This window comes from Kryptolebias marmoratus, linkage group LG1, assembly GCF_001649575.2.
Source record: "Kryptolebias marmoratus isolate JLee-2015 linkage group LG1, ASM164957v2, whole genome shotgun sequence".
Classification (NCBI taxonomy): Eukaryota; Metazoa; Chordata; class Actinopteri; order Cyprinodontiformes; family Rivulidae; genus Kryptolebias; species Kryptolebias marmoratus.
In genome coordinates, this window is record NC_051430.1 from 23,251,190 (window position 1) to 23,266,477 (window position 15,288).

General features: G+C 40.5%; 1 protein-coding gene and 1 long non-coding RNA gene across 2 annotated transcripts; both read left to right on the forward strand.

Annotated features, from left to right (window-relative positions):
• The first annotated feature begins 2,075 nt into the window (after window positions 1-2,075).
• ptger4a (prostaglandin E receptor 4 (subtype EP4) a) lies at window positions 2,076-6,710 on the forward strand. The gene is made up of 2 exons (XM_017412154.3): window positions 2,076-3,127; window positions 4,496-6,710. Exons 1-2 carry the CDS (start codon window positions 2,345-2,347, stop codon window positions 5,051-5,053), a joined length of 1,341 nt encoding a protein of 446 aa, XP_017267643.1. The 5' UTR covers window positions 2,076-2,344; the 3' UTR covers window positions 5,054-6,710.
• Window positions 6,711-13,631: 6,921 nt separating this feature from the next.
• On the forward strand, window positions 13,632-14,805 carry LOC112450396. Its single transcript, XR_003039000.2, has 3 exons — window positions 13,632-13,804; window positions 13,910-14,016; window positions 14,388-14,805. It is a non-coding gene; the product is annotated as an uncharacterized LOC112450396 (long non-coding RNA).
• Window positions 14,806-15,288: the final 483 nt, after the last annotated feature.

Genomic DNA, 15,288 nt, shown 5'->3' on the forward strand with positions numbered 1-15,288 from the left:
AAGTGTGCCCAAGCTATTTACCAGAGAATGAAACTTCGGCAGGTTATCTGACTTCGACAAACAAATCCAGGAAAAGCACATTCATGTGAAGCTTAATCTCAAATCTTTTTTTCAGCATGTTCTGTGAGGCCTGAGACTCAACACGCAAGTCCAGAAACAAACAACCTATAGGGGATCTACACACACACACACACACACACAGGGTATTATGTAACAACTGTGGTTTTCAAAGGACGGACATGTTAAGGCCAGTTACATACAGTCAACACTGAATGGCATTCCTGGAAAAAAAAAATCCTGTTCAAGGTTTTGTGACGCCCCTGATTGCAGAGGGTTTTCCCAGTTTTAGCGTTCACGTCTGAAAGTGGCAACAATAACACAAAGATTTGTGTTTTTAAGGCGAGCAGGGTCAGGTGGACTCAAGGTCCCCTGAGTTTTTACCCAGATCTTTAACGCCACCCAGCTGAGGGCGGAGATGGAGGTGACCGAGCTGATCTGTCTGTCAAAGCATGAAACGTTCAGCTAAATCACATTTTAAATCATATTATTAAAGTGGCATTTATAATATTCTGCTCCTGAGTTCTCAGTAAAAACATGAACCCCACAGAATAGAACTACTTTGAAAGTTGTTCTGTGTTAAAAACAGCTTTTTGTTGTTGTTTTATTGTTCATTTGCACAAATTTTGTTCATGCCAATTCAATTATTTTTGTAAAGTCAAGCTGAAACTTTATAAATACGAGGATTAAAAACATCTTAGTTCAGTTTCTTCTAAATAAAACTTGCAATTGTGCTGCACAGCTCATATGGAAACCTCTAAAATGGCCCCTTTTCAGTAATTAGACAAAGTTAAACCTTTAAGCTGACTTTATGTTTCACTTCTGATCTGTTTTAGCGAAGGGGATGTAACGAATCTTAGAGCCACCAGAGAGCTACTGTATGAACTGTACTTGGTGCCATGTAAATAAATAAGTTTAAGTATTTCAGAATAAAACTGCTTCTGTTTGCAAATATTTAGGATCCTTTTCTGGATGTTGATAAATGAAAATAACTCTGCTCTTCTCACATGTTATACTCTGAACCTATGGAAACACGCAAACCCTAAATGTTAGAGAAATATCTGAGTGCTTTGATTTTGAAAGGTGTATTATCCAGACTACACAATATGAAAAATTGCCCTTTGGTTTGGTGTTTGAGACGTCATATCAGCAACATACCTGATAGATTTACAAATATATTTGATCAGCGCAGGAATCACAGATTAGATTAAAATATTCTCACAGCCACTCGATACTGTCTTGATTTTTAGCTGTAATCGTGGAACAAAGATGATGACTTCATCCTAAGTCAGTCATAGAGATGAAGTTCAAAAAGTCACTTTAACCTATACCCTTTCAGTTTATTTGACTTTTATTAATTGCAGCATTTAGATCAAACATCGAAGGACACAGATGTGTGCAAAGTCACAAACAAAAACACAAGAGTCCAGGTTTACCTGTTGAACACAGTTGAGAAACTCTAACGAACAAAATGAATGATTGTCCTTATTTTCATTTGCACTAATCCCAATTTATTCTCCTCTCTGTGTGCATATGATTAGATACATATATGGTATTATATGATAAAGAACATTAAAGGAAGCAATGAAGCTCTGTTCAGCTCTTATCATGGCTTCCCTGAACAGTATTCAGTTACAAACCTCCTAAAGCAAAAAGGATTGGGTAAAAGTTGGGTATTTCCAGCAAAGAAATGGAAATATGATAAACTACAAAGAAATAAAAGGGAAGTGAAGCAAAACCCTGACCATCAAATTAAAATTATAAAATTGGATCACCAATTGGTTCTACATAAAATATAGCTTTTTTTTTATTTTCTCAGAGCCTGTTGGCAACTTGTACAGCTTTTGCAGAGCCTCACTTCTAACCTGCCTTGATGGTATCCGACCCTGTGTGTTTTTGGAGCTCACTGCTGACCGCACAGCTGATGAGGGAAGCGTCATGAAATCAGAAAGGGGAGGGACTGGGCTCTGCAGGAAGCTTGAAGTCAGAGATTCATTGAACTCGTTGGTTTGCGTTTACCTCTCTCTCTGTCCTGCTGACTGAAGTTTTTGCACAACTGTCTGAGAATCTAAAGAGGAAACGACTCTGGAAACCACTGCTGCAGAGGGGAGTGATGCTCTGACTGAGGGTTAAAGTTGACCAGAGCTTCCAGTTGTTCTTTGTGTTTTGTTTTATTTTTTTAGAATGCTGTTCGGGTTTCTTTCAAGTAAGTTTCTTCGCGCTCTGGACTGGAAATACCGGCTGTAAGGACGACATTTCCCCTCCTCCTGCCCTTTCGGACACCACCATGAACAACCAGACGATGACAGAGAGGACCATGGTCCCGACCATCCCGTCTGTCATGTTCATCTTCGGGGTGGTCGGGAACGTTATCGCCATCGTGGTTCTCTGTAAAACGCGCAGAGAACAGAAGGAGACCACGTTTTACACGCTCGTGTGCGGGCTGGCTGTCACGGACCTCCTGGGGACCCTGCTGGCCAGTCCGGTCACCATCGCCATCTACGTGAAGGGGTCGTGGCCCGGAGAGGACTCGCTGTGCCAGTACTTCGGCTTCACCATGCTGTTCTTCTCTCTGGCGGGACTCAGCATCATCTGTGCCATGTCGGTGGAGAGATACATCGCCATCAACCATGCCTACTTCTACAACGACTACGTGGACCAGAAGCTGGCCGGGCTGACCCTGGTGGCCATCTACATCTCCAACGCGCTCTTCTGCGCGCTGCCGATCGTCGGCTTCGGCCAGGTGAAGAAGCAGTACCCGCAGACCTGGTGCTTCTTAGAGTGGAGGAGCAACAAGACCAGCGACGCCGCCTACTCCTACATGTACGCGGGCTTCAGCTCGCTGCTCATTCTGGCCACGGTGATCTGTAACGTGCTCGTGTGCGGGGCTCTGATCCGGATGCACCGGCGCTTCGTGCGCAGGATGTCGCTGGGGACGGATCTGGGGCGCAACGTGGACCCGCGGAGGAGAGGGCGCAGCTTCGGGAGACTCGCCGGGGCAGAGATCCAGATGGTCATTCTGCTCATTGGCACGTCGGCAGTGGTGCTCATCTGCTCCATCCCGCTCGTTGTGAGTTCTTTACGCACATTTTACGCACGGCGCTTTCAAACTTATATAATAACTACAAACCCATTTAGTCAAGCCAAAATGTTCAAATCCAAGTAGATTGTTCATAGCAAGAAAATGTTTGTGCTCTGTGACTTTATTCCTGGTTTGACAACCTCCTTCAAGCCCCCTTTTCTCCATCACCCTCATTTTATGCACAACTTTTTCTAAATGAAATCATAAATCATACAGCCCTAATTCTAAAAAAGTTGAGAAGTGGTGTAAAATGTAAATAAAACCTGGATGCAATGATTTTCTAATTTCACAGACTCATATTTTATTTTCAGTGAATTATAGTAAACATATTAAATGTTGAAACTAAGAAATTGTGCTTTTCTTTAAAAAAAATAAAAGTAATTTTGAATTTTATGGCAGCAGCACATCTCATAAAAAGTTGGTACAAGACCGTGTTTATCACTGTGAAGCATCCTGTCTTCTTTAACAACAGTCTGTAAACATCGAGGATCTGAGGAGAGCAGCTGCTGGAGGTTTTGGAGGGAATGTTGTCCCATTCTTGTCTGATGGAGGATTCTAGCTGTTTAACAGTCCTGAGTCTTTGCTGGATTTTTTTTGTTTCATGATGCATCAAATATTTTCAGTTGGTGAGAGGTCTAGACTGGACTCTTCTTCTTCATGCTGTTGAATTATGCAAAGCCTTTCCTGAAAAAGACTTGTTTGTACTGGAGCAGATGTTGCACCCCAGTGTCATCAGAGTAATTGAGTTGTGGCCCAGAGATGATGGCAACATTTCTGGATGGTGGCTTCTTCTCTGCCTGATAGAGCTTTAACCAGTATTTGAGGATGGCACGGTAAACTGTGTTTACAGACAGTGATCTGTGGAAGTGTTCCTCAGCTCGTGCAGTGATGTCCAGAACAGAACCAGACCTGTTTTTAATGCAGTGGCCCCTGACGGCCAGAAGATCATTCAATACTGACTTTCAGCTTTGTCCTTTTAGCTCAGAGATTTCCCCAGATTCTTGAAATCTTCTGAGTCAAAGTCTTCCCAGTTGTCCATTGAAGAAGATTGTTCTGAAATTGTTCCACTATTTTTAGATGTAGTTTAAAACTAGTGGAACATCTGCTCATCTTTACTTCTGAGACATTCAGCCTCTCTGAAATGCTCTTTTTTTTACCCGGTCTTCTTACCGACCTGTTGCCAGTTGACCTAATTAGCTGCAAATTGCTCCTTCAGTTGTTTCTTATTCATGCCACTTATTTTGCATTTTACAGTTTCCCAACTTTTCCAGCATTGGGGTTGTATTTACGTACAAAGAAATTAATGCACTCATCCCAAACTGTCAAGTTTCTGTCAACTGCCCTTTTGTCTTGCAGGCTCAGGTGTTTTTAAACCAGCTCTATAAAACTCCAGTTGAAAAGCGGCTCGACATAAACCCTGACCTCCGAGCAATACGCTTTGCTTCCTTCAACCCCATTCTGGACCCCTGGATCTACATCCTTCTCCGCAAGGCTGTTCTCCTCAAGCTCATCGAGAAGGTCAAGTGTCTGTTTTGTAAAGTGGGAGCAAGGAGGCAGCAGAGGCAGGGGAACTTTCACTGCATAGATACTTACCAGCTTTCCTCAAACATCTCTAACCGGGACTCCCACTCCTTGGTGTCTCATGAACTGAAAGACATCAGAAGGAACTCTCAGTCCTTCCTCTGTGCACCGGAGGGAAGTGAGCCTTACACTGGAAGCTGCCCAAAGGCAGAGAAACTCTCTGGTTCACAGCCGTCTTCAGTCCGAAACTCACAGGCTTATTTCTCTGAGAGTGAGGGGCAGACGGAAGAAGAAGCAAACATAATCATGGATCTTTCAGTGCTGCCGCGCCACAAAGATGCAGCTCTTCAGGTGACACTGAACGCGGGGACAGTAGTGGAAAAATGCATCTGACTCTCTCTGATTCAGAGAACGGCTTGTTATATTGCTCTGAGGAAGATATTCCACTGGGTTACTCCTCCATCAGAGGACATTTGAACTCTTTTAAAAGGGATCGCAACATAAAATATGACCCTTCGTTTTGTAGAGTCAGTGAAAAAGTGCAGCTACCTCAGTGATGACTTACCCTGATGGCATGAGCAGATTCTGTCATTTTTGCCCAAGACAAATGTTCTGCAACAATCACTGATGGAAAAATATATCCTGCTTAATGTCATTTACGGCGTGCACTCATTGTAGAAGCCTTTTTGATGCGAATTCGATGGAAATCAGAATAAGTGAGTCACAAGATATCGGTCATTACTGCAAACAGAAACAGCTGCGAGAGTTAATCATGCGTGCTACCATGGACAGATTTAAATCAAACTATTGTAAAAGTGTTCTTCGGAAGAACTGAATGTGTTAGCTCTGTGACAAATAAATCCACTCATGATGTAGTGAACACAAACTCTTTGTTTCTTTGCGACAAAAATGCCATTTTACCATCAGAAGTGAGATTTTTTTATTCGACGGTGAGGAAGATTTCTGTGCTGTAAAACACTGGGAATCTTCATGATTATTTCCCACAATTCAGAAAATGTGGCGAAGTCAGGTGTTCATTAAGATTAGAAAGAAAAGAAATACCTAACAAACTGTGTTGTTTAGAAACAAATTATGATAAATGAATTCTTCTCCAGGAGAAGGTTTTTTTTGTTGAGGTGAAGCGTTTTCATCCAGGACTGCAACTCAGAAAGTCTGGAGTTGAAGTGAGTAAAATATTTGCAGTACAGTAACAGCAAACCTTATGTCAAAACAGTTGATTGGTACGTGCAATAATTGTCTATTAAATTCTTGAAAACTGCTATAATACTCGTCTTTCAAACATGATAATTGTGTTCAAATTTCCAAAACATTTAGTTCAAAAAAGATACAAAACAGAAAACTGGACAGTTTACCGGTAAGATATTAGTACATTAGATATTATATGTATCAGTCCTAGTATAATCAGAGTATTTTAACCAAATCTACTCACTGTGTTTTATGGCAGAATTCCACCTTTTAAAACCCCATATTTAAGTCGACACCTTGTTGGCATCATATTGAACTTTTGAAACCACTATTCCAGCTCTACATCCCATCGTCTTGTTTTTAAATGATAAGAATGTGTTCCTTATGTTTTTAATTAAATTGCTAGTATTTGCTTGAAGTCTGTCACACAAGGACACTGCTAAGAAAGAATTTTTTTTTAATTATTTATTTGAAAATGTTATATATGCACTTTAATATTTTGTTTGTTTAGGTTGTAATCTCATGTGAAATTTGTTTGCGACCCTTGTTTTCTGGAAACGTGACTGTTTGATCAGACGATGTACATTTTAACGATGCAGCTGTAAATTAATGTTCATGTTCTTGTTTCACCAAACGCAAGGCCTTTGACCTGTCAGACTGTATGCTGTGACTGTAAAGAGAAACTTCACTTAGCATTTCCTTCTCAGAACGTGTCCCTTGATTTGCTGCAATCACCTCATGACCTCCTTTAACTCAGACAAACGACTCAGAGGAGAGCGTCATTTATTCAGTGTTTAAAAACTCTAAAACACTGGGTTCCTGTCCCTAAAAATAATAAAATTGTATTTCTGTAAAGATTCAGTTGGTTAATGATTGATAAAACGAATAAGAAGAGGAACCAAAAAGTGTCTTTGCCTTCATGGAAAAACAAATCTGGGTCTGAGGAAGTAGAACTGACCAACAGAGAGCTTCTTTCCTCAAACAGTAAACATTTTCTGAGCTCCCAGTTCATTGCAGTTAAACTTAAACAAGCACTGCAGCGGCCGAGGCAAAGAGTCTCCTCCAGTCTGGGAAGAGCACGTTTTAATTTAATTAAGCTTTAAAAAATGGTTCCAACTGTGACAGATAATTGAACATCTTTACTTATCTGAACCTATAATTAAATGTATGAATGGACCATTTTAGTTGCTAAAAATATCTGTCTAAATTTCCTGTAGAAATGACAAAAGACACCTGAGAAGTTAGAGGAGGTTCTTGGAACGACCTGATATGTGTTTTACATCAGCAGCGAGCTTCAAAACAGTCTGTTCGCTGTCAGCTCATTGATAAACAGCAGAAAACACCTGCTGCGTCACCACCACCACGTCTGCTGAAAAGGACACGAAGCGATCCTTGTCTGGAAACAAAAGCCAGAGCTGAAACAGAGCCGAGGCAGGAGCTGATAAATGTCTCACGGCCTGCGTTTCATCCATCTGGGAGAGGAGAGGAAATAGGAACGAAGAGGGATGTGGAGAGAAAACTGGATCTCCTGAGGTGTGTTTGGAGCTGCATATCTTACATTAACCCGTGTGGTGGAGGAAGCATTCAGCCAGAGCAGCAAAGATAAATATTAACTTTTAAGAGCAGGCATTTTCACTATATTTCAGGAAATGTTAATTATTTCTGTTTTGTTTTTATTTTGTGAGGCACCGAGCTGCCTTCTGTTCCACTTCTGTCACTTTTGACTTGAGCTACAGTTTCCGCAAAAGGCTTCCCCAGAGAAAACTGTTCGGAATCTGCGAATCATCCAGAGAAACCGTCACAGTTCCTGTGAAATCGAGCAAAGATGTAAAAACAATATGCTAACATGCATCAAACAGATACAGAGTGAGTTTCACTGCAGTCCATTCAAAACTGTCACATCCCCCCAGTGTCAGTTTCACTTTAGATGGTTATTCCAGCAGGAATACTGTGACATTCCTGCTGGAAGTGCTTCTGCTATGTACGCTTGCAAGTAGCCATAGAATTATATGTAAATAACTGTGCAGTCGGAAAATGACAGCAATGTAGGAGTTTATAAAATAGCATCATTCCAATTATTTTAAACTGGAGTTGTTTCAAGTCAGTTTTGTTCTTGCATGATTCCGACGAGCCGTCAGCCCATCAATCTGTTAATTAATAAACTTTATTTCTCCAAGCCATGACCAATTAAAAGAGCATCTACAACAGGTAGAATATTCATGGTTCTTACCCTGACTTACCCCTTTAGGTCAGATGCGTCAGCCACCAAAGAGATCACTGAACATGAAAAATCAAACTGTTTGTTTTCTGCAGCAGAAATCTGAGCTCGGCCATCTAAGCAACGGGACAAAGTTACTCAGATGAATCAATAATCAAAGTGAATTCACTGTTTTCAGATCATTCTCTTTGTTCATGCTGAGAAGAACCGCAGTCCTGTCAGCGCTCCGTGTGACTCCACGTTGAGCAACTCTCGGGCGGGAATTCTTCCCCTTTCTGACTGTGTGAAATCCCACACAAATATACACCGTGTAGAGCGACTCGTTTTAAAGGCTTTAAAGCATAAAAATTCAGATCGTCAAGTTCCCATGACTCAGACGTCCAATTAGTAACTTTGAACCCCACCGTTATGTAATCACTAAGCAAATAGGAAAAAGTTAACCACACGAGGTGACCTGTATGACAGATTTTTAAATAAACAGGGTACATCCTTCCAAATATTTCTAAATCTTTTTTTTTTGTCTTTTGCTAAGTGGGAAGCAACTGTGTTTTTACACGATCTCATTTGATTAAGCATTTTGTCTGGGAAGTGTTTGCTCAGTCGAGAAGAGCGTCCAATAACAATAAAAGCATCATAACATCTGGTGCTGAGGAGAGCACATCTGTCACTGCATGCGTGTGTGCGTGGGAGGGTGTGTGAAGATGTGTGAATTTGGTGGGGAGAGTCCAAAGGTCCGTGAAGAAATGTTCAAACAATTCTTCATATATGTAGGTTTTTATTAATGTACAATTGGTGTCAGACACGGACCACTCAGGAATTTTTTCTTGCTTGTGGGGGAGAAAAAAAATGCAATTTTTTAGTCTGTGAACACTTTAAAACAGGGGTGTCAAACGCCATTCCGCAGGGGCCGCTCTCCTGCATGTTTTAGATGCGTTCTTGCTTTAAAACACCTGGTTTAAATGGACGACTTGTCGCCGTGCTCCTGGAGAACCTGATGATTTGGTGAGGAGGTAATTAAACCGTTTGAATCAGGTGTGTGGGAGCAGAAAAACCTAAAACTTCCAGGACAGTGGCCCTCGAGGCCTGGAGTTTGACACTCCTGCTCTAAAAGAAGAAGAAAGACAGTTGAGTACAGTTAGAGGTTTAGATGAAAGATTTTGGGCGACCATCAGGCAGCTTTGCAGAGGGACGTCAATCCTCGCCCACCTTAGTGTTTCAGGTTACGAGCCAGGACGTCAAAAACGGCCAAAATACACATTTCATCAACAAGCTCCTCTGTGAAGGTGGAGCGGAGGTTTGAGAGGCCAACCTGTGATCAGGAGGTTGCAGGTTTGAATCCTGGGTGGGGAAGGTGAGGCGCCCACATCGGCCTCCACCCTCATAAGCCCTGCCTGTGGGCCTTTGAGCCGTTAACCCTCCGGCTCCTTAAATAGCAAAAATGTAGAAAACAAATTTTCCCACTGGGGATGAAAAGAGTAAGTAAAAGGAAGATGGAAGAGAGAGGCAACAACAACAAAAAAGATTTGGCAGAGTTAAAGTGATAAATTAATGTACTTTTTTGTTTTTACTAGACTTAAAGTTTATCTATCTTCTATTTCCAAGATAAAACCCCGGTCACTGTTCAGATTCTTGGATAGTTTCCTGGAACAGCTAAAAACGAAATGGTGTCCTTTTTTTTTGTTTTAGAGGGCACAGTAGTCCAGTTAAACACTGGAATATAAAGGTAGACACAGTTTTACTGAGTCACAGCTGGTAGCAGATGTGTTTTTGATATATAATCTGTGATTTTCCATAAAGGCATTCCGAATGCGGTAGGATTTTGTGATTTGTGTGCAGAATATGCCACAGCTTTAGTTATTATGAGTCACTGCAAGTGCACAGTTTACATGTCTCATGTTGCTACAGCAGCTTCCCGCCTTGTTGAAAACCTCCCGCACGCTGTCTTTGTGCCTCTGAGCTCATGGCACATGTGGGAACCTCTGCTGAAAGGCACCGCAATCTGCAGAAACAGGATTTACTGGACGGGTCGTTTAGGTGACCAAGTTAAACCAACAGGAACTTTCATAAATCTGCTCCTTGTGGTCACCCTGAGATGGGTTGTGAAATCATTTCTGAGTTCAAAATGGCAAAAACAAAAATTAACTTTTCTGTATCTAACGAGCAAATACTGACTAAAATGTCTTGTATTAATAATAAATGCCCAACATTTGTTTTTCTTATGAATATGTGATAAAAGAAACATTGCCTAACATTTAATCCTTCTGTAATTCTTGAGTTTTGCTCACCAAAAGCAATAAAATTGTCAATATTTCCATTGTTGGGACCGGGGCCACTAATTGTTAGCATCATGGATCTGTGGTAAGTGAATTTAAGTACTTTAGCAGCAACTGGAAACAGAGAACAAGTGTGATTACTTACACACACGGTGTTAGATGTCTCCTCTAAGTGCTCTTGTGAGCAGACCTTAGAGGCACCGAGGACATGATCAAGTGAACGAGGGCAGATGTGGAGCAAAGGAACTTTTTTTTTGTGCATCTGTTTATATTTTCTGTCATTTTGAAACAGACCAGTCCTGGGATAAAATAGATACGAAACAAAAAAAGTCTTTATTTTAGGAAAGGGACATGAGATGTGCATTTTTTGTCTCTGCACGTTCAAAGTTATGTGTTTAAATTGGAGACTTGTGTTGAGTTTTAATGAAGTTTGCTTCTTTATTTAACAGGGCTGAACTCAAAGTCAAACATGAGGAAGAGGCGGTCAGTTGTTCCATTTCAAGGCATGCTATGATGTTCTGCTAAGCCTAAAGCTAGTGTTCACAGGGCTGTGACTGTCCGTAACTAGTTAGCGAACGGGATTTGTGGGGGAATCTCGAAACGTTTCCTCTTCCGAGTCGCAGAGGCTTGAACTTTGAACGTGTTTGAAAATTTTGTGCAGCACATTTTCTCTCAAACTATAGCGACAGAGTGGTCCTCAAATTTGTCTCAAATCCATCTCAGTTTGGTTTCTGTAAATTCTAGGTGTGTTTTGACACAACTTTGAGCCTCCATCTCTCCAACAGATGAGAGAAATACTAAATTATCTATTTTCCTAATTGGTCAAAATGTGGTAAAAGCTAAACTGAACACTTGCTGCATGGTTCTGCCTCAATTCTTATCATTTTGTCAGTGCATCTGCAGAAGCATCGACATGAAGAAAACCAGCTAAGTCCCTTTGAAAAAGCATTTTTGTAGCAACAGAAAGAGAGGGAGAAATCCTTTTAAGAGGAAGAAACTGGTGGAACCAGTATCAGGGTGGACCACCAAGCGCCTAACCCGGTTAGACTGAGGGGTTAACAGCAGTAAATACTGTGAGGGCTGCTCTGTTCTTTATCTGCAGGACAGGACATGTTCTGTCCTGGGAGAGCTGCAGAGAGTTACAAAGAGTTCAAATAACTGGCTTGATTTCGATTTTCATTTTGATCTGTTTTGGCCCAAATCGCTACTCAGTTTACCACTTTGACAATAAAAAAGTGCTTTTAGTACAAGAAATACACAAAGATAAAAATATTAAAGCAAAACCTAATCAATATATCAACAAACTCACTGAGAGAATTTTCCTTTCTTTGCTATAAGCTCCAAATTTGATTGCTGTCAGATTGTGTTTGATTGATTCAGTTTAATGCTTTGTGGACTGATAGATGGACCAGATGGAATAAGCTCATGTGCCAGATGTGGCCCACAGACCACTAGTTGAACTGGGGCATCATACATCACAGAAAATGATGTGCATGGCATGCAGTTATACCTCCTCCTTTAAATCTCCCTCTCTCACTCATTGAGGGTCACATTAACATCATAAAGTCTTTAATCTACTGCAGTAATTATACGTCCAACCCAACAGGTGACCTCTGTGGCTGTTTTATAAACACCACTCACACACGTCACCCAGAGAGGGAACAAACCATGGCGCTCAGCCCTTCCTACAATCTGAACTCCTTGTCGAAACATGATCTGTGGACTCCGAGGCTCTTGGTTGAGGAACATGACAGTTAGTGTGGCGGTCCCAAATCCTGCTGCGACAGTCTATTTCCAACTTATTTCTTTTTGAGCTTCCTGCGTGAGCTGTCAGACCCTCCGGTGTGTTTGTTTTCAGAGTCTCTGCCGTGTCACAGCTCTGTTATCTCAAAGCTCCGTCTGGACAGGCTAGAAAACAAACATTTGTGCTTTGGGAAAGCAATTAAGCTCCTAATCTCCAGGCTATGAAAGTATCTGAAGCCAGCATCATACATGAGGCATCTCAGCCTCCCATTGGAGTTGAAATCATCTCTTTATGTTTACATCTCAGGAGTAATCAGGGTCAGCCGGTTCACTTCCAGGAGCTCATAGTTATTTGGGATTTTTACTTGTTTTTTGTTTTTTTTTATCATTCATGCTAAAGACGCACAAGCTGGGTTCATCTTAATTGCTCACGAGGTGAGATTTTAGCACAACTCCAACATTTTAAAGACTTTAACAAGCTGCTTAACCAGAGAAATTTGCATTTTATTTGCTGAAATTTGACTTTGGTGAAATTTGTTGAAGTAGCTGAAACTGGGTTGTTAAAGTTAAAACAACCAAAACTGAACTAAAATGATCAAAATCAAAGCTAAAACATAAAATGAAAAATAAAAACATAGCCAGGAAATGAAAATCAGCGAGACAACAGCTAAAAGCTAAGAGGAGCATAAAAAAACAAACCTAGAGCCAGTTCGCTGAAGATTTCAGAGGTTTTGAAGAAACTGAAGAAATCTCAATATATTTCTGTACGGATATTTTTGCAAATAAAACTAAACAACTCAAAAAGTATAAAAGTCGCAAACACTAAAGGTCATAGCACAGCGTTCCTAATCGAGCTGATTGTCGAGTGGTATAATTAGCACAACTTATACAGAAGTTGTTTAATTGTAAAAATCATACGGATGAATCAAAATTCACACAATTATCAACAAACTATCTGTGAAAAAAGCTCATAGAGCTGCTGTTTTGAAACTCCTCCTACATGTGATTTGATTTAACAGAAAACTGATTACTTGAACCTCGTTCTGTGTGTGTTATTAAAGCAGAATATTTGTTTTGGTACTGAATGATCTATTTAGCATCTAACAGTTGTTTATAACGGTTCTGATGCTCCTTGTTGCCCTTTTTCCACTGCTGCTCCATTCTGGAAATAATGTCCTTATTAAAATGTCTCTGTAACCAAATTTGCAATTATCTTTTTGTACTACTTGCCTCTGAATAATAAACAATTATGGCAGTCGTCTTTCGCTGAAAAGTCAGCTGTGAACATGTTTTCCTGAGCTTAACTTCTTCTGGGTGCAGCAGTTTCCTCGCTCAGTTAAAACAGGTGATTCTAAATTGGTTGTAGGTCCAAATTCTGGGCATCTTATCCAGGACACACTTCCCCTTTCAGTCAGTCTCGTTAAACAAACTTCGGTCAGCTGCGACCCTGAAGCAGGAACAGCAGGCAATACTTGTCCAGACCAAAACGAGCCGCAGCTCAGCAATAAAACAGCTCCTTCATGTGCAAAAAGACGTGAAAGGAATTTTATTGGTGTGGCTGTAAAACCATTTAAAGGTTCAGGTGATTTTTAGGTTGAATTTATAGCAGTAGCTTCACTTTTAAATGACATTTCTGCTCAGTGAACTTTCCATACATGTCACGATGGAAGCAGGTCTGTAGGGCAAAAAGGAAGCAGGCTTTCTGTAAGTTAAAAAAATATACAAATGATCACGTTTATGAGCAGATAAAATGAACCATGCAGCCACAGTAGTGAATATGCTTTGTGAGGAACTGAACTTTTACTGCAGCCGTCCAGCATCACAGAACAGAAAAGTCTGACCGCAAAACGTCTTCGCTTTTGGTTTTCCAGCGAACCGAAGAGGACAAAATGGACTCTGATCAGGATCAGCAGCTGGTAGGTTGTTTCAGAGCTTTGAGAGTCGACTTCTTTGAATCGATGTTCAAAGAAATGACTGATAAACGCTGCGTGAACTCCAGGATCTGGTCCCTGTGGACGACCAGGAGGCCTAATCTGCATCTCTGATGTCCAAACTGCAGCCAGATTGTTTAGATTGGCGGAACGTCTATCTTAAATGGGCTCGTTTTATTTTATATTGCTGATATCCATCTAACAGTTCAGTGAATTTTAAAGATCTCTGCAGCATCTTTTAAATCAAAGCTGCAGTCACAACATTACAAAATAACCAAACATTTGTTGTCGACTATGAAGTTTAAACATTAACTGTAGAACGATGAGAATGAGCTTTTCTAATTTTCCTAATTCAGTTTTGCAGCATTTTGGAGATTTAAAGGGAGAGGTGAGGGAAACAGAAGGAGGAAGATGAGGACAAGGAAGAGGAAGAGCGCCCAGGGAGGGACTTTATTTGACGGAGGACATCATGATAGTCAGAACTGCTTCTGGGCAGCCAAAAGACACAAAGTGAAGACAAAAAACAATGTGAAAATATTATAGTGTAGTAAACTGAACCGTAATAGGTTTTAGGTTGTGTTGTGTTTGTTATATTTCTTTAAAGGCTTTTACATTTTCTTTTTAGTAGCCGCACAAACGAGGAGTGTTGAATGTAATGTTCACTTTTTTTGCATGCATAAAACCCTTAAATACAGACGACATTTGTTTTTGTTTTTTTTCCCACGCTTGGGGGTTTGTATAAAATGTTTGACAAATGAGGAATTAAAAACAAGCTTTGGGGTGAATTCAAAAAAAAAAAAAAAAAGAGAGAAAAACCATTTTTGTTTTGTCCTGATAAGTCTTTCACAGCCTCTCTGAAACTAAAAGCAATGAGGATGTCTCCCTCTGTTGGCTGCAGGAACAAAACACACAGAGAAACAAGGACTCATGAACAGAGACACTCTTTTTATTAGAACAATTAGATAAAAGCTCAGATGGCTGTCGTTTAACAAATATAACAGAGCCTTTAATTGGTCAGGTTTAGGTTGTAGTTTCTCTTAGTGTCTTTTGACTAAATTCTTTAATTTGGGACAAAAATTCAAACACTAATGAAAATAGCAATCACAGGCAAAACAGATAGATAGATCTGCTATCAACTACTGGATTCCAGTGATCCTCTGTTAGCAAAATATCTCATAAGCTATAAAATTGATTTCACTGAAACTCTCAGATAGTAGTCATTGGTTATCCATCTATGACTGATTAACTTTCGGAGTC

Excerpts from the sequence above, each read along its gene's own strand:
- ptger4a (XM_017412154.3), top strand. The coding sequence starts at position 2,345 with ATGAACAACCAGACGATGACAGAGAGGACCATGGTCCCGACCATCCCG. Across the intron at positions 3,128-4,495 it reads TCTGCTCCATCCCGCTCGTT|GCTCAGGTGTTTTTAAACCA; the intron begins GTGAGTTCTTTA and ends TTTGTCTTGCAG.